This window comes from Telopea speciosissima, chromosome 1, assembly GCF_018873765.1.
Source record: "Telopea speciosissima isolate NSW1024214 ecotype Mountain lineage chromosome 1, Tspe_v1, whole genome shotgun sequence".
Lineage (NCBI taxonomy): Eukaryota > Viridiplantae > Streptophyta > Magnoliopsida > Proteales > Proteaceae > Telopea > Telopea speciosissima.
The window spans coordinates 56,885,774-56,912,718 of record NC_057916.1 but is presented as its reverse complement, the minus strand read 5'-3'; the positions used below and the strand labels follow the sequence as shown (position 1 = coordinate 56,912,718).

The 26,945-nt window shown below is 43.5% G+C and overlaps 1 protein-coding gene across 2 annotated transcripts in view; it reads left to right on the top strand.

The window, feature by feature from the left end:
* Window positions 1–26,945, top strand: part of LOC122643944 (mediator of RNA polymerase II transcription subunit 25) — a 93,842-nt gene that overhangs the window by 40,670 nt on the left and 26,227 nt on the right. Inside the window, exons 5-6 of one of the 2 annotated variants that reach the window (XM_043837523.1) lie at window positions 14,593–14,796; window positions 14,905–14,970. In XM_043837523.1, coding sequence (XP_043693458.1) covers window positions 14,593–14,796; window positions 14,905–14,970 — 270 coding nt within the window. The remainder of the gene's footprint in view (window positions 1–14,592; window positions 14,797–14,904; window positions 14,971–26,945) is intronic. The other variant, XM_043837531.1, reaches the window with a different exon arrangement.

The window sequence follows — 26,945 nt, the reverse complement described above, 5'->3', positions numbered from 1 at the left end:
AAAACTCGTCACATCGTCAGACCAGGTTGCCTCTCATAGCAGTCGAATCCCACAACCTTGCAGGGCTGGTTTTGGGGCTTGTTCCTGCGGATACATATGGGCTTGTGATCTACATCACGGCGGTAATGGCGCCAACGGTAGGTAGCATGGTGGTGGTTAGTGGTCAGCAATGGTTAGCATGGTACGACATGCATTAGCACATGTCCAGCCAACCATGCTGAACCAAGAGGCCGAAGCCTCAGCGGTGGTAGTGGTGGTGGCGGTGGATTCTAAAAAATCCCTCAGGCGATTGAGCTTTGATACCAAGTTGAGAAAGATGAGAGAAAAGTATGATTCTGGCTTCTCGAATAGACAAAGGCCTCCACTTTATAATCATAGATCATTACAAATCTAGAAATAAATCCTAACATAATCAACATGTGCAACATTTGCATAATGAACCTAGACACTCTAATTTATCTGGGTCTGGGTCACTGGGTCATCCGTTAACAGAACCAAAAGGGCAAGGGGCAAACCTAAGATAACCATAAGAGAAGTGGTGATGAAAGACATGCTTAGCTTAGGCCTTGCCATGGTATGGCTTAAAATAGAGCTGATTGGAGAGCAAAGATCCATGCGGTCAACCCCATTTAGTTGTGATGCTGTTGTTGTTTTACACTCCTTTTTCGAGGCCTAGAGCTGAATGTTGGGCAGTTAAGATGCGGTACATAGCGAATAAGGGCCGATACCCTAGAGTTTGTGTCGATGTTGATTGCCACTTCACTTTACTTCTATATTTTTAATAGTTTGTCTCTTCTGGATCCATGTAGCCGACCCCATTAAGTTGGGATAAGGCTGAGTTGTTGTTGTTGTAGTTATTGTCTTTGAAAGCCTCCCCTCCCCCCCTCCCCATGTTTTGGGAATTCCAAAAGACCATTTAATGTTTTAGTTGTTCATGCATCCAAGCTTTTGGAATTTTCCCCTTTGTTTGGGAATTGCAAATGCTGATTAGGTTGTAATCAATTGAGGTTCAACCTCCTTCATCTATAAATTGAAATCATGGGTGAGCTCTCAATCATCCAAGAAAAAATCTGAAATATGACTACTCCTTTTGTGAGATGCAAGAAGGCATAGCTATCAAGGTGGCAAGGCGACCAAGGCGGTGGAGAGGGTCCAAAACCAAGGTGACACCAACAAGGCAGACCAAGGCACCCACCTAGGCTCCCAAGGCAACCAAGGAGCCTGGACGCCTAGGCGTCGCCTTGATAACTATGCAAAAAGGTTTGTGAGACTCTTGCGGGATCAAGGTGGGACTTCTTCAATCGTGACCTTTGTTGGGACTCCGATAGTTGGCAACCAATGGGACTCTGGGCTGCTCCTATCCAACTATCATCGTCACCATCACAGGTATTTTATTTTAGATCCAGATACTATTCTTTACCAGAATTGGTCCTGGTGTGATAGCCTCCTAGGCCACACCAAAGGCAGCTTTCCTTTTTTTTTTTGGGTGAATAAAATTTCATTACTAAAGAGAAGCAACCCTCAAAAAGGAGGGAGGAAGATAAGAACCAGCAGCAGAAGCTCAAACAGGGGAGCCAGCTGGGATAAGGGAGAGAGAAGAAAGACCCTAGGAAACAACAATTAGTCTGTTCCTTGGGGTATCAATACAAGAAGTAGGAGCAACCAAACTAAGCTTAGATTTGATTTCAAAAGAGATGGACTCCCAAATCTGATAAGCAGATCTGGATTTGGAGGTCCATTTCCGAAGATTGCGTTCCATCCAAATGTGGTTGATGGAGGCTGCGAAAGCCATCTTCCCAATCACGTCACAAAGAGTAGAACCACCAAAGGTTATGTCAACCCAGATCCATTCACGGTCAAAAGGTAGAATCCTCCTATTTCTTGGCCAGCATTTGGAGAGGATCCCTTTCCAGATAGAGCGGGAGAAGGGGCACTCAAAGAAGAGATGGTTTGAATCTTCAATCGCATTCCAACAAAGGTCACAATTGGGAGAAACCATAATGTGGCGATGTCTGAGGAAAGCTTGCGTTGGGAGGCAGTTGGAGAAGACTCTCCAAGTCGTGAAGCTGTGCCTAGGAATGTGGTGCTTGAACCAGACGAGCTTCCTCCAAGTAACGAGCGGGAGCCGAGTTCTAACAAGATCCCAACCAGATTTGGAGCTGAACTTACCCATGGAACTAGGCAGCCAAGAAACACAGTCATCCCTTATGAAGGGTCTTCGGGAAATAGAGGGTAATAAGTTCCAGATTGGGGTTAGAGCTGGAGTAGATGAATCAGGGAGGTCCCATCCGTCGGCATTAAGAATATCAGCCACCAAGGCATTTCTAGGCAGCCCAGAACCATAGATCAATCTAGGGCTGACATGATGTATCAGGATTCCCAAAGGATGCCAGTGATCTAACCAAAGCTGAGTGGGGTTCCCATTACTAATGTGAGTTTGGATAGAGCCAAGAACCAAGGGTCGGACATCCATAATTTTGCGCCAAGTCCAAGAAGCATCAGAAGATAAATGGACAGTCCAGATAGAGTCAGAACGAAGAAGGCCTGAATATATCCACTCTACACAAATACTTTTTGCCTTGGACACAATCTTCCACAACAATTTGATAATGCCGGCTTTGTTCACATCCTTTATCCTTCTGATACCTAACCCTCCTTCCACGAAAGGATGACACACAGAGTCCCAACTGATAGGCCGAAGGAATCTGGTAACATCAGAGCCTTTCCAAAGAAAAGAAGACATGAGTGATTCCAGAGACTTGATGATGGAATGAGGCAGCCCATAGATACCTGACCAATAAATGTAGGAGGCTTGGAGGACAGACTTGACAAGCACCAGACGACCCGCATAAGAAAGAAGTTTGCCCTTCCATATTTGAAGCCGTTTCCTTATAAGATCCAGCATAGGAGTGCAGTGATGCGCCGAAAGTCTTGTCGGGATCAAAGGCATGCCCAGATATTTCACAGGAAGCCGACCAATACTGAAACCACAAATATTCTTCAGACCTTCTTTTACCTCATCACGAACTCCAGCAAGGAAGAGAAGAGACTTGGTGGGGTTGATATGAAGCCCAGAAAAATCTTGAAAGTGCTGCAAACAGTTCATGATGGACTCAAAGGAGGCTATGGAGGCCTTGGAGAAGATCATGAGATCATCAGCGAAAGCCAGGTGAGAGAGCTTGAGGGCTTTGCATTTGGGTATAGTGGAGCTGAGATGCTGGTCCGTGCATAATTGGATTTCCCTGGATAGAAATTCTAAAGCTAAGGTGAAGAGGTATGGGGATAAGGGGCATCCTTGGCGCACACCAACAGTAGAGGCAAAGTAGCCAGCTGGGCTGCCATTAACAAGCACAGAGAACCTGGGGGTGGAAATGCAGCAGTGAATCCAATGGATGAAAACCATAGGGAACCTCATCTTGATCAAGACATTTGCAATAAAATCCCATCTCAGAGAGTCAAAAGCTTTATGGATATCGATCTTCATAAGAGCAGCAGGAGAATGATTTTTTCTTTCAAACCCTCGGACAATCTCATTGCAAAGGAGGATATTATCCGAGATGCTTCTACCAGAATGAAGGCAGCGATTCTGACGACAAGCAGATCTACCACCTTCTTGAGCCTCAAAGCAAGGATTTTAGCTATGAACTTGTAGATGAGATTGCAAAGGGAGATGGGTCTCAAGTCTGTCATCACGAAGCACCCTCCTTCTTAGGAATGAGGCACAGAAAAGTATGATTCACCTCAGAGATCTGGTTGGGGTTGAAAAAGAAGCTTCTAATGGCTTTGATGAGATCCTCCTTTATGATGTCCCAAGTTGCTAAAAAGAAGCCCATGCTAAAACCATCAGGTCCAGGAGCCCGATTCAGCTTAGTGGAATGGACAGCGGCAATAATTTCATCTTCATTGGGAATCGCATTGAAAGACTGAATGAGCTCATCCGGAATGAACTTGTTGATCACATTGTCAGGGAATAGATCAGCCGCATCTGAATGATTCGAGAAGAGATTCATGAAGTAATTCACTGCCATGTCTTTGATGTCTTTCACATTTGTTATTGGAGAACCATCCGGAGCATCCAACTGAAGAATGGAGTTGTAGTTGATTCTGGACTTCAAGGAGCGATGAAAGTAGGCTGAGTTAGAATCCCCTAAATCCAGCCACTTGATCCTGGACTTTTGTTTCAGGAAATTTTCTTCTTGATTGAGGAGCATGGCTAGTTCAAGACCAGCAGTTTTTTCATCAGCAGCTAATTGGCTATTGAGGTTGTCCCTTTGTATTTGAAGCTGGATGTTAGCAAGCTTGTCTTTACATTCCTGCACGTTTTGAGAGACATTTCCGAAGATACTGGTATTCCAAATTTTGAGGGCAGATTTCACATTCCTAAGCTTCCTTGCCAAAGCTAGAAGAGGGGAGGAGAAAGCTTGGACAGGCACATCCCACGCATCCTTCACAGTGGTCAGGAAGGTGGGGTGAGAGGACCACATGTCAAAATATTTAAAGGGCTTTGGACCAAAGGAGTTATAAGGTTGAATGGACAAGAGGATGGGGTCGTGATCGATAACCCTGGAGTGTCAAAATTGGCAAAGGAAGAAGGGAAGGAGGACAGCCAAGTTTCATTCACCAAGATCCGATCCAGTTACATCAATTCGAAGTACTTCCTTTTGTTGCTCCAGGTAAAGGGGAGACCTGTCCACCTGAGATCATCAAGGCCCAAATCCTCAATGCAATCATTGAAATCAGAAATAGGTTGAGGGTCCAAATGGTGCCCTCCCTGTTTTTCAAACCCATATCTGATGACATTAAAATCACCACCAATACCCCAAGGTAAAGAGCCAATGGGACCAGCAAGGTTGCGGAGATCAGACCAAAGAGCTTGCCTCAGAATGGGACAATTGAAAGCATACGTGACAGTGAAAAAGTAGGAAAATTGGTTAAGGCAGTCTGAGAAGTTTAAGTGGATAAATTGATCTGAGGAGGAGAGCATTGAAATTTTGATTTTTGAGGGGTCCCATAAAACCCATATACGACCATCAGGGTGATGGGCAAAATTCGATAAGAAGGACCAACCAGGAGCAATGGAGGAGCAGATCCTCGAGGAGTTTGGTTCTTTGACATGAGTTTCAAGCAAGCAGCAGAAAGTGGCTTGATGATGCCGAAGAAGAGAACGAACAGCAACATGTTTACAAGGGGAATTAAGACCCCGAGTATTCCACACGATGCCAAGATTCATTGGGAGAGCTTAGAGGATTGCAACTCAGTCCCTAGTAGACGGGACATAATGCTGGCACTGCGAGAAGCAAATGGGCTGCGGTGTGGCCGGTGATATGAGGTGGCAGTGGGAGGAGCAGCAGAGGTTGGAGGGGCTATAGAAGCTGAAGGGGTATTGAGAGGAGGAGAACCGGGTAAGGACGAAGGAGAAACTGGGCAAAGAGAGACCGGATCAGAGAGGCGAGGACCCGACCCGGTTGGGTTAAGAGACTTGTTGGGCGACAAAGTGGGGTGGGGCCCAGAGGAATCTGACGAGGCTTTCTTCAATTTTTTTTTTTTTCTTTTTTTCCTTCTGGCTCTTGTCTTTCTTTTTGGATTTACCAGTCTTAGGTGAGGGTAAAAGGGGGATTTGACTAATAAGAGATGGGGAGGGTGGAATAGTCAAAAGGGGGGGTGGCCCACAACGGAAGAAGCTGCGTTATTAATAAAAGGGGAAGTATCGGGGGGAGGAGAGTAAAGTAGAGGAGCAGGGGGACAAAAAGGAGACGCGAGGTCTCTCGCAGATGGAAAGGCTTCATACTGCAGAACCGGCAAAGGTTCTTCCACAGCCACTAAGGGGTCGACTTCAGAGATGACAAGGCAAGCAACTTCGGCAGTCGACGGCTGGGTGTCAACCTCAGACATACGAGAGCGGCTTCGATGGGCAGCAGAGTCGATGATCTGCTCTGAGCAAGTGACAGGTTCCGTAGGGGAGTCGTCAGTTAAGGCAGCAAATTGGTTTTGCCCAATGGATAAAGGGTGGGAGCCAAGAATGCTGTCTTGTCTGGCTGCAGGGGCATTCCAGTGCCGACGGCGAGCTCTCGAACTAGTGCGCCCTCTGGAATGGCGGAAATCCGAGGGGAGGATGGGTTCAGATCTTTGCACATGGACCTCAGGTGGACGAGAGGCTTCAGGAGGAGCACAAAAAGCTGAATCGTGTCCAAACTTCTTGCAGAACAAGCAGTGGGGAGGCTTCCACTCGTAATGGACTTCTTGTTCAAAAGAATGGTCATCACCATCATTCACGGTGATGAAGGAAGGAAGGGGTTCATCTACTAGTACTTCAACGCAGATTCGAGCATACGCGAGGCGCAATTTTCTCATGGTGCGCATGTCAGAGAACATCGGTTTTCCTAGGACTAAGCCCACTGCACTAAGACCATCCGTACACCAGAAGTGAAGGGGAAGGCCTGGAAGCGAAACCCAGAGAGGGATGGAGGAGAGGTCGACGCGGCGGAGCTGCAAGTGTCGATGCCACTGTCGAAAGAAGATAGGCTTCTTGCCGACATGCCAAGGACCACCTTCAAGCACACAGATCTTATCAGAGTCGTCAGAGAATTTGAAAATGAAAAATCCATTGTCCAGGAGGTAGATGTCGAGGTTGCTGAGAGCTTTCCATTGCCGAGTAAGAGAAGATTTGACAATGTGGAAAGCAGGTCTGGAGTTGAGGAAGTGACCCACTAAACATGATTCCCAGATCTTACTTCGTTGTCCAGAGCACCAGTGGAGCAGCAAGCAATTTTAGAAGAACCAACCACTAAGGGATCAACGAAATGAAGGGAAAGACCTTCATTCGCAGGGGAGGAGGCGAGAGGCGAAGAGAAGAGAGAAGTCCAACTTGGAGCAGGGACAGAGGGAGGAATGTCTGAATCAGAGGAGGGGTCAGGGATTTGTGGAGGAGGGTCAGGGATTGGAGGGGGGGAAGGGGAAGGCATGCTTCCGACAGGGGTGAGAAAGTCAAGTTACCGGAGGAGACAGGTTGCCGGAGAAAAGTCTCATGCTGAAAAGTCTCCGACTGGGTGAAAAGTTCGATTTTCGATGAGGAGGGAAAGTCTTCTTCTTTATGTTTTATTGTTTCTGAAAATGAACTAAGCTGATGATCTCGTTCATCATCCAAGGCAGCTTTCCTATTCAGACTAGGAAAGAGCAAAAGAAAAGAAAACTAAACTAATAACTAAAATCAAACTCGTAGTACAACTAGGAAAGCAGAACTAAAAGAGAAACACATAATTCACGATCATAGCCCGCGGTTTAACAAAAGCTATCAAAATACTTCTGCTGACCAGTTGAGCTGCACGTTGATGACTACTTTGTAAGATTTGATACAATGTATTGGTCTCGTTTTGTGGCTTGTGCATAGTGTAGGGAGCCATTTGTGTTTAAAAGAGGTTCAAGTGTTGTATTCATTGCTTAATGAAATGATCGTGTTGTATTGGTCAAGAAACACTTTGGTAAGAGAACAAACGAGCAATTAAGAGAGAAGTGAGAATTAGGTGAGGTTTTGGAACAATTTATGTCCCAAGTCTGAAGGTGACTGATCGGCGTAATCAATTGAAATGGTCCATTTATGGTTGAGTGCCTGGCACCCAACTTATGCACCTAAGGAATCTCTTACCATGTCAGTGGTCTAGGAGGGGGTGTTTCAGGAAGAATGCTCTTGCATAGAAGTTGTGACCAAAAAAATATTAGTACACAACTAAAATGGTACAAAGAAGATGGCTGCAGAAAGCAACTAAGCTGTGATAAGGTAAAGGTTTTTTTGGTCTTGCTTAGAAGGTGATGGCTAACCAAGCTGGATTCCCATCTCCTTGCCTGTCTTATTTGTTAGCTTTCTAAACTTCCATAGCTTCAGAAATGTATACCGCAGTTAATTATGTAATGGAGACTGCATTACATAATTATTTAACCCTAGAATTCTGGTCAATAAACTTTGTTAAACGTAAAGGTTTCAAGGAATATGATTTTCTTGTATTGTTTGAAGTTGAAAAAAATAGCACTATCCATATTAGAAAGTGGTTATCTAATTGGCTGAATCCATAACTGTCCTGATCCTCACACTTACCGTTCCATTTGTGTTTCCTTCATTACAAATTTAAATATTTGTCAATATTTGAAGGCTTGATGATTGGAGTTTGCCTACAGATCTGATGAAAGATGATAATGCTGGTGGATATTAATAAGTCCCATTGATCTCAATGCATAGAAATTGGACCCGCTTTGTTCATTTAATGTACCAAATCCTTGCTCTTAAGGTTTGAATTGGGAGGACTGCCACTTACCCTTATAGTTTTGTAAGATTTTGATGATAATGAAACCAAACATAATTCTTTCAGTGCATGTTTCTTATAGATAGGTTGATGATATCTGTGCATGCTTCTTATGGATAGGTTGAAAAGATCAAATGATGAATGCTAGAACATTTCCACATTTACCATCTGGAATAAAATAGGTAGAAAAATAATTTTGGATTTTTTATAGGTTAAAAAAGATTTATTTAAAGTATATGAAAAGGGTACTTTATAATGTACAGGGCAGACATCAAAAGAGCTTTACAAAAAAGCATAGTTACCTAGACACCACGTAGGCGTCCAGGCTCATTCTTGGGTCCAAGGCGACAACAGGCCATAGTTGTCAAAGCGCTAGGCGACCCAAGGCGTTGGAGGGGGTCAAAAACTAAGACACCAACAAGTTGCCTAGGTGCTGCCTAGACAACCAAGGTGCCCATCCAAAAAATGGCGCCTGAATGCCTAGGCGATGCCTTGACAACTATGTAACACTCGTCACTGACACTTCACGAGTTTACGCTGATTTATGTTTATTGCTTTATTTTTTAAATAATATGCTTATATTATATCCTATGTTTTGTTTATTGCATAGTTGTCACGTCGTCACGGCGATCCAAGTCGGTGGAGGGGTGTCATGTCGATATATCGACATGTCGCCCGCCATGGCGATCATATCGACCATGTTTTATTTTTTATTTTCTCTATTTTTAATGTCATTTAGTATGCTATAATATATACCCTATAACATAAAAAATTAACATGAAAGTGTACTACTAATCTATTATGGTTTAATTCATGAAAGTGTAATATCCATTAGTGTATATGAAATCATGGATTATCAAATAATTGATAGCAATAGTCTTGTTGATAATAAAGTTGAAAAATCATGAGAGTTGAGATATGATTCATATGAAAGTGACTACAAAAGTAACAAAACAAAAAAATAATTACAAGAACGTAATTTATATTGAGTGAATAAAGCTAATAAACAACCCATCTAAATAAAAAATAAAAAAAATTGCTGATGTGATTATGTGATTGTGTATTAGTCAATAGTGTATTAATGTTTTCTGTTTAATGTTTTTTTAAATATTTTTATGTTAAGGAAAAAGCATTAAAATAAAAAATGGTTAAAAAAATTATTGTTAAAAAATTAAGTTTTTTAATTTGAAACAACCATGTCGCCCGATATGGCCATATGTCGTGGTATGGCATCCATGGCAGCGCCATGGCAACGACATGGAGGTCATATCGGTCGATATTCTTACATCATCCATATCGGTGGTCGATATGCCCACTTCTCCTGCGATATCCATGGCGTCGATATGGCGATGCCATGACAACTATGGTTTATTATATGTTGGTTTTCTCATATTGGCCATTGCTAGTAGAATTATATCATATGTTGAGATGTGTTACCCGATATTATAAGGGTATTTTGGGTTTTTTATTTATGCTTTATTTATGTACTTTTGAACAAGGGTAGGATTGGAATTTGGGCTGTGACACTGTTCATGTGAACAGTGTCGTGAACAGTGTCGTGAATAGTATCGTGAACAGTGTTTCCCTTTGTAATCTCTTTTATTATTATTATTATAAATAGAGAGCTTGACTGATCTCATTGATCATTCAAGCCATTCACGAAATTCCTGTTTTGTTAACATGGCATCAGAGCCAAATACACTCTGATCTAGGTTTTCAAAACCCACCTCCCTCCCTTCGATTTTTTTCTCCTTCCCTCCATCAAGCTTCTTCCCTTCTTCTTTCTTCCTTTCTTTTGGTTCTTCTTCTCCCATTAGGGCAGCACTACTGAGGTGATCGTAATGATCTAGCTGCTGCCCCAATATACCTCCTTTTTTATGCCTCTTTTTTGGATCGAGTGGAGCTGAAGCACTGTCTGCGATTTGAAGATTCCTATTTTTTTTGGAGATCAGGCCTCTACATCTGTTTCGGCTGCATCTTCTATTGTGGGATCTTTATTTGATATTGTTCTCAGCCCCTATTCACTTCATCAGATTGGTTGAAGACCCCAGCCCCTTATCGATCTCTCTTCTCAGGGTTTCTTTCAAAACCCTGACATTAATCGATCTTGGGGTTGGGTTGCTGGTTCCTGCTGCATCTGATTGGCACCCTTGCTGCCTTCATTCGACATCATTCCCAGCCTACATATCCGAGATTTTTGCTCCAATACAGCTCTTTTCTATTGGGGTCGATTCCAGAATTTTTGGATATTTTTGGCTGTTTCTTTGCTTCATTGAAGATTGGTTACTCGCTGCAATGACTGGTTCAGATTCTTCTTCGGCCTCTTCTGGCATTGATGGCCAGCCCCAGACTAATTTTCTTCCCCTTGCTGCCCCAATCAAACTTGATGGCTCCAACTACCTAAAGTGGTCTCGGTCTACCTATTTGACAGTAGCTGGCCGTGGCCTCACTGGCCATCTTCTTGGGACAACAACTAAACCAGTGGAAGAGGGTTCTCAGCTCAACAAGTGGTTATCGAATGATGCGATGGTGATGTCCTACTTGATCCATTCTATGCAAGGGGATATCTCAGACAATTTTCTTCTACTGGACATTGCCAATACTATCTGGAATGGTGCCAGAAGTGAGTTTCCTTTTGCTTTGGTTCATTCTGATGTGTGGGGCCCTGCCCGTTGTACTTCCCTTTCTGGTCATCGATGGTTTGTCTCGTTTATTGATTGTTATACTCGTGCCACTTGGGTGTACATGATGAGCCATAAAAGTGAGGTCTTCTGTTGTTTTCAGTTATTTCATCGTATGGTTCAGACCCAATTCAATGCCACCTCGCTCATTTTACGCAGTGATAATGGCAGAGAGTACATGGAGGGTCAGTTCCAACTTTATTTGGCTGCACATGGTATTGTCCATCAGACCAGCTGTGTTGACACACCGCCCAGAATGGGGTTCTTGAAAGGAAAAATAGACATCTCCTTGAGGTAGCCGGGCCATTATGTTTGCACGGCAGGTTCCTTCTCACTACTGGGGTGATGCCATTCTTACCGCTGCTTATCTCATCAACCGTGTGCCTACCCGTGTCCTTGATGGTCGTTCCCCCGTTGATCTCCTCCAGGGTTCCTCCTCCTTTGTGGTTCCCCCCAAAGTTTTTGGTTGTGTTGGCTATGTCCGCAATCATCATCCTCCATGGGAAATTTGCTCCACGGAGCATTCGGTGTATTTTTCTCAGGCTATTCTGCGACCCAGAAAGGATACAAGTGTTACCATCCACCTTCTCGTCGTACTTTTGTCTCCATGGATATTGTCTTCCATGAGTCCTTGTCATATTATTCCCAGACACCTCTTCCGGGGGAGCAGGATCAGGGTTTTGAAGATGTGTCTGCTATTCTTCCGGCTTCTATTCAGGGGGAGCCCTCTGTAACTTCAGCTCCTATAGTGGCTCCTATTTAGGGGAGCGTAGACCGATCAGTCAAATCCTGTTGATAAGGTATACACCGGGAGCGCACAGACAAGTTGAGACTACCACCACCACCATACCACCTCCACAATCGTCTGCACTTGATCCAGATCCAAACCCTACTACATCATCTGGTAAGGATCCTTCCCTTGACTTACCTATCGCTGTTCGTAAAGGCGTTAGGTCATGCACCCAACACCCCATCTCCAATGTTGTTTCCTATGATGCTTTATCTCCTTCCTATCGTGCATTTGTTTCTTCTCTTTCCTCTGTTTCTATTCCTCAGAAATGGCAGGAGGCGATTGCAGATCCAAAGTGGAAAGCAGCCATGATGGAAGAAATGACGGCCTTACTTAAAAATGAGACATGGGAGCTAGTTGTTCTCCCTTCGGGTAAGAAACCAGTCGGGTGCAAATGGGTATTTGTTGTCAAGTAGAAGCCAGATGGAACAGTGGATAGATATAAAGCCAGGCTGGTGGCCAGAGGCTTCACTCAGACTTATGGGATCGACTACCAGGAGACATTTGCCCTTGTTGCAAAGTTGAACACTGTCCGGGTCTTGTCTTGTCTTGTCAACTTTGGTGGGACCTACTGCTTGGATGTAAAAATGCATTTCTTCATGGGGAGTTGGAAGAGGAGGTTTATATGGATGTTCCTCCGGGTTTTTCCTCTGACAAGACCCATGGGAAAGTTTGTAGGCTCAAAAGGGCACTCTATGGGTTGAAGCAATCTCCACGAGCATGGTTTGGTAGGTTTCATAAAGCCATGGTCTCCTGTGGATACAAACAGAGTCATGCTGATCACACTCTGTTCATCAAGCGAAAGGGAGAAAAGGTCACTCTTCTCATAGTTTATGTTGATGACATAGTTGTGACTGGTAATGATACAGATGAAGTTTCTCACCTGAAGGCTTTCTTGGGACGGGAATTTGACATAAAAGATCTAGGACAGCTAAGATATTTTCTTGGGATTGAAGTTGCCCGTTCTCCAAAAGGCATCTTTCTCTCCCCGAGAAAGTATGTTCTAGATTTACTATCAGAGACTGGTTTGCTTGGTTGTCATCCTTGTGATACTCCCTTGGAAGCTACTACTCGTCTGCAAGAGAAGGATGGTGAACCTGTTGATAAGGGCAGATATCAACGATTGGTGGGCAAGCTAATTTATCTCTCCCACACCAGACCAGTTATTGCCATTGCTGTGAGTCTTGTGAGCCAGTTCATGCATGATCCTTATTCCACTCACATGGCTGCTGTTCTTCGTATTCTCCATTACTTGAAGTCAGCTCCAGGAAAGGAGATCCTTTTGTCTCCTCATGACCATCTTCGCATTGAGGCTTACAGAGATCTTGACTGGGGTGGTAACCCGACAGAAATCTACCTCCGGCTATTGTACTTTTGTTGGAGGAAATCTAGTCACATGGCGGAGTAAAAAGCAAAATGTTGTGGCAAGATCTAGTGCTGAAGCTGAATTCCGTGCTATGGCCCAGGGCATATGTGAGTTACTGTGGCTTCAGAGTTTACTCCTCGATATCCGTGGTTTTGTTCATCTTCCAATGATGTTGTACTGTGACAACAAAGCAGCAATTAGCATTGCCCACAATCCAGTGCAGCATGACCGTACCAAACATGTGGAGATTGACAGACACTTCATCAAGGAGAAGTTAGAGAGTGGGCAGATTTGTATTCCTTTTGTGAAGTTTGGAGATCAACTGGCTGATGTCTTCACCAAAGGGTTGAGTGGGAAGTTGTTTTATCCTAGTCTAGTCAAGTTGGGCATGTGTGATATCTATGCCCCAACTTGAGGGGGAGTGTTGAGATGTGTTACCCGATATTATAAAGGTATTTTGGGTTTTTTATTTATGCTTTATTTATGTACTTTTGAACAAGGGTAGGATTGTAATTTGGGCTGTGACACTGTTCATGTGAACAGTGTCGTGAATAGTATCGTGAACAGTGTTTCCCTTTGTAATCTCTTTTATTATTATTATTATAAATAAAGAGCTTGACTGATCTCATTGATCATTCAAGCCATTCACGAAATTCCTGTTTTGTTAACATCATACTACATTGATAAGGATTCTATTTTGCAAACATACATTATTATATAAAATAATGAGTCCTATCTTGGATAAGTCATTAATGCACGCCTAGGGTGCCTAGGCGACTCCTAGGTGGGCGCCTTATCGTCTAAGCACCCCTCGAACGCCTTGGGTCGCCTACTCACCTTGACAACTATGCAAAAAAGAGAAGATAGGAAGGACAGGTGACTGTAAAAGGACTCCCATTTGCTTTTAATTTCTGAGATACCTACTATCTAATTCAGTGCAAATAAAAGCTCAGTATACTGTTCTTTCTGATTTTCTCGTGCATCTAATTATTTCTAGATGTTTATATACTCCCAAAGTTTCATTCATGGTACAATTCAAACCTCGTTCTATTTGTTTGAACCTGTGCCTCCTACTTTGGGAGCAAATTTGGCAAACACATGAACAAAGGGGCATGTTTGGCAAAGTTATCAGCCTTTTAGTGCTCTTGGGGTGCTTTTCTGTTGGATCTGACATTTTGATTGAACCGAGAAACCCTTTTTACCGAGAGCTTTATAAGGAAGTAGGGTTAAACAGTGTTGAGGATTGATGTGATTGTGGTTCTTTGGATGTCCACTGTCAGAGGAATTTGTGTACTTGTGATTGTGAAATGTTGTCAACTTGTCATAGAATTTGTATCCCTGTCCCTGTTACTTTTATTATTTTATTTTTTAAAACTTTCTCAAGTCTGCTGCTTTTTATTGGAATTATTGTTCCCTATGTTGCTTACCATAATATTTAAGCATTTCTTTGTTTCTGTACAGATGTTCTCTACGGATGGAAGCCAAACAAAGCAAAATTTGGATGCACAAAGGCATTGCATCCTTGTAGCTGCCAGTAACCCATATCCCCTGCCCACACCAGTGTATCGACCACCAATCCAGAATATGGATCAGAGTGATAACATTGAAGTGACAACAGAAAGCTGTCTTGCTGATGCTGAGACAGTTGCTAAATCATTCTCACAGGTTGTGCAATTTGCAGTATTGTTACTTGATTTACCTATGGTGGTTGTCCTTCTAATATTGAAGCAGGGATGTGCTTCCTCTGTTCCTAACCCTTGCTTATACATGCAGTGCTCTGTCTCACTCTCGGTCATTTCTCCAAAACAGCTTCCAAAACTTAGAATGATATATAATGCGGTATGGTGACAAATTCACTTGATTAATTATTGTGTGTGTGGCGAAGGCTGTAAACCTATATCTTGTTTTTGATTGAAAGCTGCAATGGATTTTCTTCAAACCCTTTTTTAATTCCTTCTTAGGCTTGTATGATCAGTTCCGTTGAAATCAAAGTATTCTTCAGAGGGTAGGAATTAATCAGGTTGAGTCACAAGTTGATCGCTGATAACAAACTAGGACCGAATTGAGCTTGACTCGTTTATTATAGGCTGGAAGATGCTAGGTTCGAGAGGGTTCAGTTTCTGCTATGCATAACAGCCAAGGAGTTGACAAGTTGGGCCACGTTTGAATCCTATACATAGAAGATGAACCAATTTTTTGGACTTCAAAACAAACCTAGTGTCTAGATTATTATTATTATTTTGGTTGGGTGGGTGGGTGAGTTGGATTCAACTGAAACTGCTGTGTCACATAAATATAGGCTTGATTTAAAGCAGTGAAGGCTGTTTTTAACTTTTTATTTTTTGCATCTCTTATGTAAGCCTTGCGCCCTTGCGTAACATTATAACTAATAATTGGCTGTGGTACTCGAGAAGAAGAAGCATACTGTAAAAATTAGGTTTTTTTTTTTAAGGGGAGCTGTTCTCTGTGCCGCAGAGCAGGCTGCGCCCAGGCACATGGGGATGGGCGCAATGACCACCCTGTCCCTCTGCACAGGCTGCCCATGTGCCTGGGTGCAGCCTGCACTGCGGCACAGAGAACATTCTCCCTTTTTTTAAATACACTTTGAAAGAACACTGCATATTGTGATACTTTGCAATGGATAGAAATTGAGGCTTGTCGTTATGAATAAGGCTCAGAAAGGATGTTGCATATTTTGATACTTGGATGTGTACGAACTCAGAGCATTCACTGTGCATTTATGTCTGAAGATTGCCAATATAAGATAGTGCAGTTTTGAATCTCCGGCCATCATTGAATACCATTGCAGTGGCTTGAAAGAATATGCCACTTAGAAAGAGATTCCAAATATTGGAAGTTAGCATTCTATTTTGTGTACTGGACTACCAGTCCTTGGGTTAATCTAGTGTAGTGTTAGAGTTGGTAAATTTTTAAGTTTATTAGTTTGTTAAATTTGGATTTGCATTTTAATTCTTATATTATCTAGAGGGAGTTGTTGTGCTTGGTTCTAGTTGTGGTTGTCCATAGTTGTTCTGAGTTTAGTTCTTAGCTATTTGGTGGTAGTGTAGATTTCTCTTTGGGTTTAGGTAAGTGGCTATATCTGTTTGTAATCCAAACTCTTAAGATTTGGAAATCTGATATCTAAGTATCCTGTTGGTTGTATGGGACAAAATACCATTAGGGGTATTCTGGTCTTTTTCCCTTTCTATTTTGCTATGTATTGAGTCAGTTATATGAGGAACACTTCTGTCCATGTAATTGTCTTTTAATATTATAAATACATTGCTTGGGATCAGCCTTTGATTATCCAAGCCTTATTCCCTAATTCAGATCTGTTAACAAGGTATCAGAGAGCTACGTTGGCTCTGTTCTAGGCAAGCCTTTGTTTTCCGATGTGAAAACCATCGTAAGAGCTAATAAAATGCATTCTTACTGCCGGATGCTTCTCTCCCTCTCTCCCTGCCGGAGCTCCCGGCAGGACTAACCCCTTCCACCCTGGTTTGTCCCCCCTTCTCTGGAGGCATGCCTTCTCCTTCCCATGCTGCTTCCCCACCTTCTTCTCTCCCCCCCACTTCTCATTCTCCTTCGCCTGTTACTCTGCCTGCTTCCCAGCCTGCCCCCTGGTCCTCTCTGTTTTCCAATGGCTCCTCTGCTGGCTCCGATGGACTTTTCCCCTACGTTTTTTCGCCCCTTCTTCCGTGGGTTCCTCGAAAGTGGCTCTATGCTCTGCTGATTTGCTTGCGGCTGAAGCTCTGCTCTGGGAGAATTGCCTAGTTGGAAATAGGGCTGTAAATGGATAACCGAAAATCCGAATTCGATCTGCATCCGTATCCGTTTAGGGGCATCCATATTCGATTAGAGATATCCGGAAAAAAATCCGATTACTCCGATAAAAATCCGAATCCGAATACTTAATTATAAAAAATTAAGTAAATAACGATCTTGAGGGTTTTTAAAGATTCAACAGGTTCTAGAATATGAGGAGAAGAGAATCATGATCTAAAACTATGGATTGAGACTGAATTGTATCCACTAGGGGGAGGAAGGTTCGGGTTACACAAGGTAGAGGTGTAAATGGATGGTCGAAAATCCAAATTCGATCCGCATCCGAATCCGTTTAGAGGTATTCGTATTCGACCAAGAAATATCCGAATCCGATCCGTTTACAGGCCTAGTTGGAAACTTCTTGGGCTCTCGACCTCCCTTCCTTGTTGTCAAGTCGTCTCTTTCCAAGCAATGGCGTCCACAGGGGACCTTCGACACCTTCTTGCTTGACAACAGTTTTTTCATTTTTAAGTTCTCCTCTCCTTTGGACAAGACTCGCGCCCTCGAAGGAGGTCCCTGGCTTGTGGGGAAGAAGCCGATCTTCCTTCGTCAATGGCATCGACAGTTGCAGCTTAGGAGAGTGGACCTCTCCTTTATTCCTCTGTGGATTTCGTTACCAGGATTGCCCCTTCATTTCTGATGTACCAATGGGCTCAGCTACGTTGGCTCTGTTCTAGGCAGGCCTTTGTTTTCCGATGTGAGAACCAAGCGCAAGGATTGTTTGGCGTATGCGAGAATTTGTGTAGAAGTCTCTGCGCATGAGTCTCTCCCTGCCTTCATCATTGTTCACGAAGGAGACGAGTATTCCTTTGAACAAGAAATACATTATGAATGGAAGCCCCCCAGTGCTTAGTCTGTAAAGTGTTTGGTCATGAATCCCATCTCTGTACTCCGGCAGGAAATGATTCTGCTGATGCTGCTCCCTCTGCCACTGAAATACCAGGACCTGGTGTTGTTGCTGAAGAGGACGCTGTTGTGGGAAACCCTTTGAATGCCCTAGTCGCTCACGAGGGTGTTGCCACTGCTACTGGAGGTGTCGTCGCGGCGACTGTTCATTATCTTCCTCGACATAGGTCCCTCTCTCGCGGCAGGCCGAGAATCAGACACCGGCGCCGAAACATTCATCGGGTGGAGAAATCTCCCAATCAGAGCTCCAAGGCCCTGTTGTTGTCAAAGCACCAGTCTGGAAGAGACAAACAAAATTGCTTCAGTATGCTGGAGAAGTCTGACGATCTGGAGATCGTCACTTGCCCTGAAAAGCCACTTTTTTAGGTTATTCCTCGGAGCAGGTCAAGGATGACAGACGTTGCTACGACTGATCTTTCCATTCCAAGCTCTGGAAGAGTCATCGAGCTTCCCTGCCCCCCGACGGACACCCTCGCTTTGGGAAATCTCCCTTTGGCCTCTAGTGCCTGCGCCTCGATCTCTGCTTTGGCCTCTTCTGCCAAAGGAACCGTTATGTCTGCTTTGGCTCTTCAGCCTGATGACGTTGCCACAGTGGGCCCCTCCACTTTACTTGCTGGCCCCTCTCCTGTTGCTTTTGGTTTACCTGTGGATACCCCTCTTCCTATGACGGGTCCTATCTCCTATCGTTTTTACCCATATCACTTATCCCTCCTCTGCTGGGTCTGGGTCGGGTCTTCTTCCTAACCCGACTGTTTCATCTTCCCCTTCACCTGACATCCTCATTTCCTTGCCTCTCACGGTTACCCGAAAACCTCATCCTCCTCCTTTCACCTCTGTCTCCCCCCTCGGCAGATCCTATTGGCGTCGCCACCACAGTGAAACAAGATCCCGTTCAGTTCTGTCTCGACTACTTGAGTCATCGTTGCCCCTGCTTCCCCTTCCCTCACGATTAATGGAACCATTTGGAATTCTCGAGGGCTGAATTCTCCCTCGAAACAAGCTGCTGTTCGCTCCCGCATTCGCTACTCTCGCTCCTGCTTCTGTTGTCTTCTGGAAACTCATATCAAAGAACCAAACTCGCAAAAAATTCTCTCCTCCATTGCCCCTGGTTGGTCTTTGCTCTCCAATTACTCCTCCCACCCCAATAGCAGAATTTGGATCATTTGGGATCCCACCAAAATTTCCATCTCCCTTTCTTCCTCCTCTTCTCAATTCCTACACACTTCCTTCTCGGATTGCCAAGGCAATTTTTCCTTCTTCACAGTGATCTATGCCCACAATTGCCCTATTCTAAGATCCTCTTTATGAACTGATCTCCGCTCCATTGCCTCCCTTACTGTATCCCATCCTTGGGGCTTGGGACGTGATTTCAATGTCATCAGGTGCTGCAATGAAAAGCAAGGTGGGGATCATGTGGATATGGATGCCGTGGACTCTTTCAATGAGTGTATTGAGGATATAGGGGCAAATGATCTCAGATGGACTGGTTTTCCGCTTACTTGGTCCTACAAAAGGGCTGGTTCCAATCGTATTGCTTGTAAACTGGATAGAGTTATTGTTAAGGAAGAGTGGCTGACCTCATTCCCTTCATCTCATGCATCCTTTGATAACCCGGGTATCTCTGATCACTCTCCTATTTCCCTAACCATCCAACCCTTCTCTTCTTTTGGCCCTAAACCCTCAAATACTTCGATATGTGGTCCTCTCACCCTTCATTTCTGCCCCTTGTTCTTGAAGCCTGGAACAAGCCTGTTTTCTCCTTCTCCAATCCCCTCCTTGCTTTCTCAAAAAGGCTAAAAAATGTCAAGGCTGCTCGTAAGGTTTGGAACCTTAATTCCTTTGGGAACATTACTCTCCAGGTGGCTGATTGCAAAGAAAAGTTGGCTTCCATTCAGCTTCGGTTGCAATCTGACTTACATAATGGCCCCCTTGCTGAAGAAGAGAAAGAGACCTCTACTGAGCTTTCTTCTATGCTTGCTAGGGAAGAAAGTTTTCTTAAGCAAAAGTCTAGAATCAAGTGGCTGGATCTGGGAGACTCGAATACTGCCTACTTTCATCGCTCTGTGAAAGCAAGAGTCAATGCAAACTCTATTTCTCAGCTCTCTCACCCGGATGGTTCTCTTGTCACTTCAGTTAATGGCATCAAAGACTTGGCTGTTCAGCATTTTAAAGACTTATTCACTAGCCATCAGGAGGACCATTCTCCCATCCTTGATCACTTGCTCAACAAGTTTGTTGCTCCAGAGCTTCATGCTTCTTTGTGTGCCATTCCTAAAGAAGAGGAAATTGTAGAAGCTATCCACTCTCTCAAGGTGAATGATGCTCTAGGCCATGGTTTTAGCATGGGATTCTTTTTAGCTTGCTGGGATATCATCAAAACTAACCTCATTGCTGCCATTGAGAGTTTCTTCTTCAGCCCCAGTCAGATCAAGGGCATCAACCACACTTTCCTTTGTCTCATCCCTAAAAAGGAAGGTGCGAATGTTATGAATGACTTCAGGCCCATTGCCCTTTGCAACCTGCTCTACAAGTTTATAGCCAAGATTCTTGCTAGAAGACTAAAAAGTGTTGTGGACCCGCTAGTCAGTGACAACCAATCTGCCTTCATTCCTGGCAGAAATATTGCGGACAACATCCTTCTGTGCAATGACATAGTGAGAGGCTTTGACAGTTAAAATCATCTTCTATCCTCATGAAGATTGATATCCACAAGGCCTTTGACTCGCTAAGGTGGGATTTTATTGCTCAAGTAATGATCAAGATGGGGTTTCCTATGGTTTTTGTCAATTGGATTACCTCTTGCATCTCGTCTCCAATGTTCTCGGTTTTGGTTCATGGCAGCCCGGAAGGCTACTTTGGTGCTTCGGTGGGCATTCGTCAAGGCTGTCCTCTCTCCCCTTATTCACTTTGGCAATGGAAGTCCTCTCTAGAGATATCCAGATTAGTACTGATTAGATGCTTATTTCTCTGATGCCCAAATGTAAAGCTCTCAAGCTTACTCATCTGGCCTTTGCTGATGACTTGATGTTTTTCTCTAAGGCATCGATTACCTCGCTTGAGTCCATCATGCTTTGTCTCCAGCACTTCCATGAGCTTTCAGGTCTCCGCATCAATCTTGCCAAGTCCTTGTTATTCTTTGCAGGGGTTTCAGAGTTAGACAAATCAGCCTTCCTGGAGAAATCTGGTTTTCTTTAAGGCCACCTTCCAATCAAATACTTGGGCCTCCCATTGATCCCGGTAAGACTCTCCGCTCACTATTGCACCCCTATGCTTGATCTTATTAGGAAGAGGCTTCAGCTTTGGAAGGGCAAGCTTCTCTCCTATGCTGGCAGATTGGTTCTCATCAATCAGTTCTGGAATCGTCTTACATTTATTGGTCAAGCATCTTTGGGCTCCCTCAATCTGTTATTAAATCCTTGGAGTCCCTCATGGCTTCTTTTCTATGGAAGGGCAATGAATCATCTAGATTCCTGCATCCTATCAGTTGGGTAGCTGTGTGTCTCCCCAAAAAAGAAGGCAGTCTTGGCATTCGAAGAATAAAAGAATTGAATTCTACGGGTATCATCAAGCTTATTTGAAAGATTGCCTCCAAGCAGAAAAGTATCTGGGTCGACTGGTTATATTCAGGTCTTCTTCGCCAGGACTCTATCTGGACTGCTTCAGTCTTATCTGATGCCTCTTGGGTTTGGCGTAAGATCCTTGCTAGTCGTCATCTGGTCCTCCAAGTCATTCGCTCCACTATTGGTGATGGACTCTCCTCCTACCTATGGTTGGATCACTGGCACCCCATGGGAATTCTTCTCCACTTGGTCACTCCAAGAATCATTTATGCTTCGGGTCTCAACAAGCTATCCTTAGTGGCTAACATCATCGATCAAGCTGGCTGGGTGATGCAGATTCATCATCAAATAGGGCTTGTTTCATTGGGAATAAGTCTAGGGTTGGGTTACATACATGTTGGGCCTTTGATCCCAAGGGTTTTCTATGTAATAGGCCACTTTAATGAGCCTAAACTAGGGGTATATAGATTGCATACGGGATTAGCCCAATATTTAGTCTTATTTTTGTGTTTTTAATTGAACCGGTTTAAATTGGTTGCATCCAATTGGTTCAATTGGTCAAATTTAAGTGAAGTGATCCTATTGGCTAAGAGATTCTTATATCCTATTGGCTAATAGGGAATCTTCTTTTATTTTAAGTAGTTTAAATTGTTTTTAAGTCATTAGGACTCTATTTTGAGTCTATTTCAGTTTCCTAGTCAGTTTAAGTTAGCTAATAGGTTAAGGATTAGGTTAGGCCATTCTTTTTTAGTGTCTAAGTCTAATTTTGAGTCTTTTATATAAGGTTCTAAAGGGGCCATGTATGGAATACGAAATTGATTAATAAAAATTAGCTTTATGCTTGCTGCCTTTGTTGCTGCCTTTGCTCCATCGTGAGTGTGCCTTGTGAGTAATATCAAGGTTGAAGGGATTGGTGGATCTCCAATCGACTCCTTGCATCGTGAAGATCGGGAGGGTTGCTACTTATCTCCTTGCATCGTGAAGATCGGGAGACCCCATTGTTCATCTTCAAAGCTGCTACCATTGAAGACCTGTAACAAGTAAGAAATTCTGCAACTATTCTTCTTCCTTCTAGAAGGTCACATACAAGGTGATTTTTGAGATCTACCAAACCAGCCATCCGATTGAACTCAGATTTTCATCATACCTCTATTAACCCTAATTTGGGAAGTGATTCAAATTTGACCTAATTTCTGTGGCCTGATTTGAATATATTCTCATATTTCCCATTCTGCCCCTACCTCGATTAAAACACAGTTTCAGACCTTCAACCATACTAGATTCTGATTTCATGCTCAGAATATGTAGTTGATTTCATGACATGATAATTCTGAAATTAGTAACCAAATCATAGCTCTAAACCCTAGAATCCCCTTCTCCTACTTCCATTAGGAATTGTCTCAAATAACCTTATCTTGCTGCCCAACTCACCTAACCTACTTCCATTCACTCAAACATCATAAAACCTATACCATTAGACTTCCCTACACCTGCCCATCATTACTATATAAGACAACTCTAACCTAAACCTAACTTTAACCCTAATTTTGACCTAAAACTCAAGTTTCACCCATTCGGATGACCTGTTCAGGTTAGATCTTGGTTGAACTGGCTCCTAGTAGGTCTCCTACCTATCTAGGACTACATTAAATTTTTGAGTCTTCTATATAAGTTTGTAAGGGAGGCCAGCATTGAACACGAATTTGATTAATGAAAAAGCTTTTGTTTGCTGCCATAGCTGCTGCTCTGCTCTGTTGAGTGAACCTTGTGAGTAATATCAAAGCTACCTTGTGGGTAATATCAAGGTGAAGGGATTGGTGGACTCCGATCGACTCCTTGCATCTTGTAGATCGGGAGGTCCTTCTTCTAGTTCTTCAAAGCTGCTACCATTGAAGATTTAATCTTTCAAGTAAGTAGTTTATTAATTCAGCATTTAACCTTCTTCTTCTAATCCTCTAACCTAAGCTCCATCTACTCCTATTATCACCCCTTCCATTAATCCATAGATCCATTAGAACCCTAAAACCCTAAATCCAATTCTGCCCTAAATTGCAGAATTTTGTAACTCATCCAAACCCTAACTTCTTTATACCAAAATAACCCCCTAGACCTGCCCATTAATACCCTATAAACCTCTTTCCTAAAATCTGCCCCTAAACCCTAGATCTTACAAACAGTCCATTTTCATAAGGCATCCTACCCAAAACCCTAGAATTCCAACCTCAACCAAATTTGATCCAACTTATACCATTAGACTCATAAAATTCTGCACATCATTACCAAATAAAACCCTAAGTCGAAACCCTAACCATAACCCTAATTCTGCCCTAATTAGCCTAAGCTGTCCCAATCGGCCAGCCTTGTTAAGAGATCCTATTACCCTGGTTCCTAGTGGGATTACTCCTACCTAGGACTACATTACTGGGCTCCTCCCCCCTCCTCCTCCATCTCCCTCGGTCTCATTTGGAATGAGCTCCCTACCATTACCAGAAGGCCTGCAGCTAGAGGTGACTATGTTACATGGAAGACCAACAATTCTTGCTCGTTCTCATCCAAGGCTACCTGGAATCTCATCCGTCTGAAAGGCCCTTTGGCCCCTTGGCGCAAGCTTCTCTAGATCAAGCATCACATCCCTCGTCATTGCTTCACTGCCTGGAGAATCTTCACTAAATGCCTCCCAACACAGGCTTTCCTTCGCTCCAGACAGATTTTAGTCTCTACTGCTTGTTGCCTATGTTGGAACAATACTGAAGACTTGGATTATCTTTTCTTTGAGTGCCCTACTGCAGCTGCCATCTAGAAAGGAATCTTGACCAAGTGCTGGCCTACTCGCAGAAGAATCCTCCCTCTCTCAAGGGAATGGATCTGGATTGACATGACCTTTGCTGGGCACTCTATTTGCAACTCAGTCGGCAAATTGGCTTTTTGTGCAACTCTCAACCACATTTGGATGGAGTGCAATATCAGGAAATGGACATCCAATTCTCGCTCATATCAGAAGATTTGGGATTCCATTTCCTTTGAAATTAAAGCAAAGTTATCGCTAGCTCCTGCTTCTTGTTGTTCTAACACCCCAAGGAACAGGCTCATTGTTGATTCCTGGGACCTATCTAATGTTTATTTTGTTGCTTCTGCTGGCCTCTAGCTAAGCTAGGGCTTGGCTTTTTATTTTTCCTCCTCCCCCTCGGGGCCCCCTGTTTCCCTTTGCTCTTTTGGTAATGAAATTCTTATTCACCCAAAAAAAAACATGGTATCAGAGTAAGTTTCGAATTAGAGCAACTCTCCTCTCCTCCATTCCCGATTTCATCTCCTTCTCTCTTTCATTCTCGAGTTCTTCTTCCCCCCTTCTCCCTTTGTTCTTCATTCTCCCATTAGGGCAGCACTGATGAGGTGATCTACAGATCCAGTTGCTGCCCTCCATCACCTCATTCCATGTTATAAATTTTCAGAATCGATAGGAGCTTGTACTCTGCTTGCGAAATTTGAAGCCTTCATATTTTTTTGGACTGATTCAACTTTATCTCCCAAGGGATCTCTCCACATTATTGAAGCTCAGGAATTGCAGCAGAATTATTGGACAAGGTTCTATCTCCAGCCATACTAAAGATTCCCTATCGATTTTGTTCTCATCTAGGTTTTTTCTAAAACCCTGCAAATATTGATCTTACGGTTACTGTTCTCTGTTGATGCTGACTTTGGAAGGGTGATTCAGCACTACTAGAAGGTCACTCGATCCAAGTTTCAGCTCATTCCACTGAGTTTTTGCTTGCATTCTCCCCTACATTGATCTCACCATATTCAGGGTTTTTTCCAAAACCCTGAAAAATTCGATCTAGGGGATTGTTCTGGTTGCTGCTGCTGATTTTTGGAGACAACTATTCCTGTATTTCCAGCAGTTTCTCCTCCAATTTTTAGCCCTTATCTTGGAGTATTTGTTGGGTTTCTCTTCACAACAGCCCCTCTCTGCGATTTGGGTTTCTCTGCTGCAATTATGGGTAACTCAACTACTTCCACTGCTACTTCTGATCAAGATGGTCAAGGCAAAGCTGAATACCACAATTTCCCCCCTAATCCCATCAAATTGGATGGCTCCAACTACTTGCTATGGTCTTGATCTGTAGCCTTTGCCATTGTTGGCCGTGGCCTTACTGGCCATATTGATGGCACCAGTGTTATGCCGACTGCACCAGGTCCTCTTCAAAGTAGGTAGCTTGCCAACAATGGAGTTTTCATGTCATACCTGATTGGTTCTATGACTTCAGACCTGGCACATGGGTTTCTTCTCCTTGACACAGCTTTTCAGATTTGGTCTGCTTGTAAAGAAACATACGGGCAGCTTGGCAATGATGCCCAGGTTTATGAACTCAGGAAGAAGGTCCTTCACACTACTCAGGGAGAATTATTTGTCTCTAAATATTATGCGACTCTGCGCAGTCTTTGGCAACAATTAAACCATTTTTCTAATTTCCACCCTACTACAGTTGCTGACAGTGCTGCCTATAAGAAACATGTGGACAGGATCAGGGTTTATGATTTCTTGGCTGGATTGAATGTAGAGTATGACCAGATTCATGTTCAAGTGTTGGGCCATTCTCCTTTTCCCACACTTGAACAGTCCTATGCTTTGGTCTCCTTTGAAGAAAACCGTAGGGCTGCTATGTTACATCCTCCCACCACTGATAGATCAGCCCTCCAGACTGTTGCCCCAGCTACTCCTGCACCTATTGGAAAACTTTCTCTTGGTGATTCTACTACAGGCACTATTACTTGTGAGCACTGTCACAAGCCTTACCACACCAAAGAGAAATGTTGGAAGCTTCACGGGAAACCAGCTGACTTTGAAGCAAAATGGGGTGCCAAGAAAAAATCAAAGAACAAGGCTCATCACACTGAGACTGTTACTACATCTCCTGCTATTGACTTTGGTCTATCCCAGGAAGATATACAAGCATTCCTACGTATGCTAAAGACTTCTGTTGCTGCTGCTTCTACTACATTAGCTATTGCCAATTCCTCGGCTCCTTCAGGTTCATATTTTGCTCAATCAGATATCCCATTTGGTGGTCACTGTGCTTCTGTAGCATCCCATTCTTGGATCATAGATTCTGGTGCTACAGACCACATGACTGGATCTTTTAGTCTTTTTCATCATTATTCTCCCACTTCAGGGAAGGACAAAGTCAGGGTAGCTGATGGTTCCCTTTCCTCCATCTCTGGAAAAGGATCCATTAACTGCACCTCTTCTCTTACCTTGTCTTTAGTTTTACACATTCCTAATTTTAGTACTAATCTTCTTTCCATTAGTAGTGTTACTCGTGACCTTAATTGTAAAGTAACATTTTTTCCTTATCACTGGGTTTTTCAGGATTTGGTGAAAGGGAAGACGATTGGATGTGGTAAAGTGCAAGGTGGATTATACCTGCTTGATGATGGTCGTCCTTCTCCACCAACCTAACCTTCTCCACTCCATCAAAATTCATTGGTCTCTTCTGAACTTTACCAATGGCACTCTAGATTAGGTCA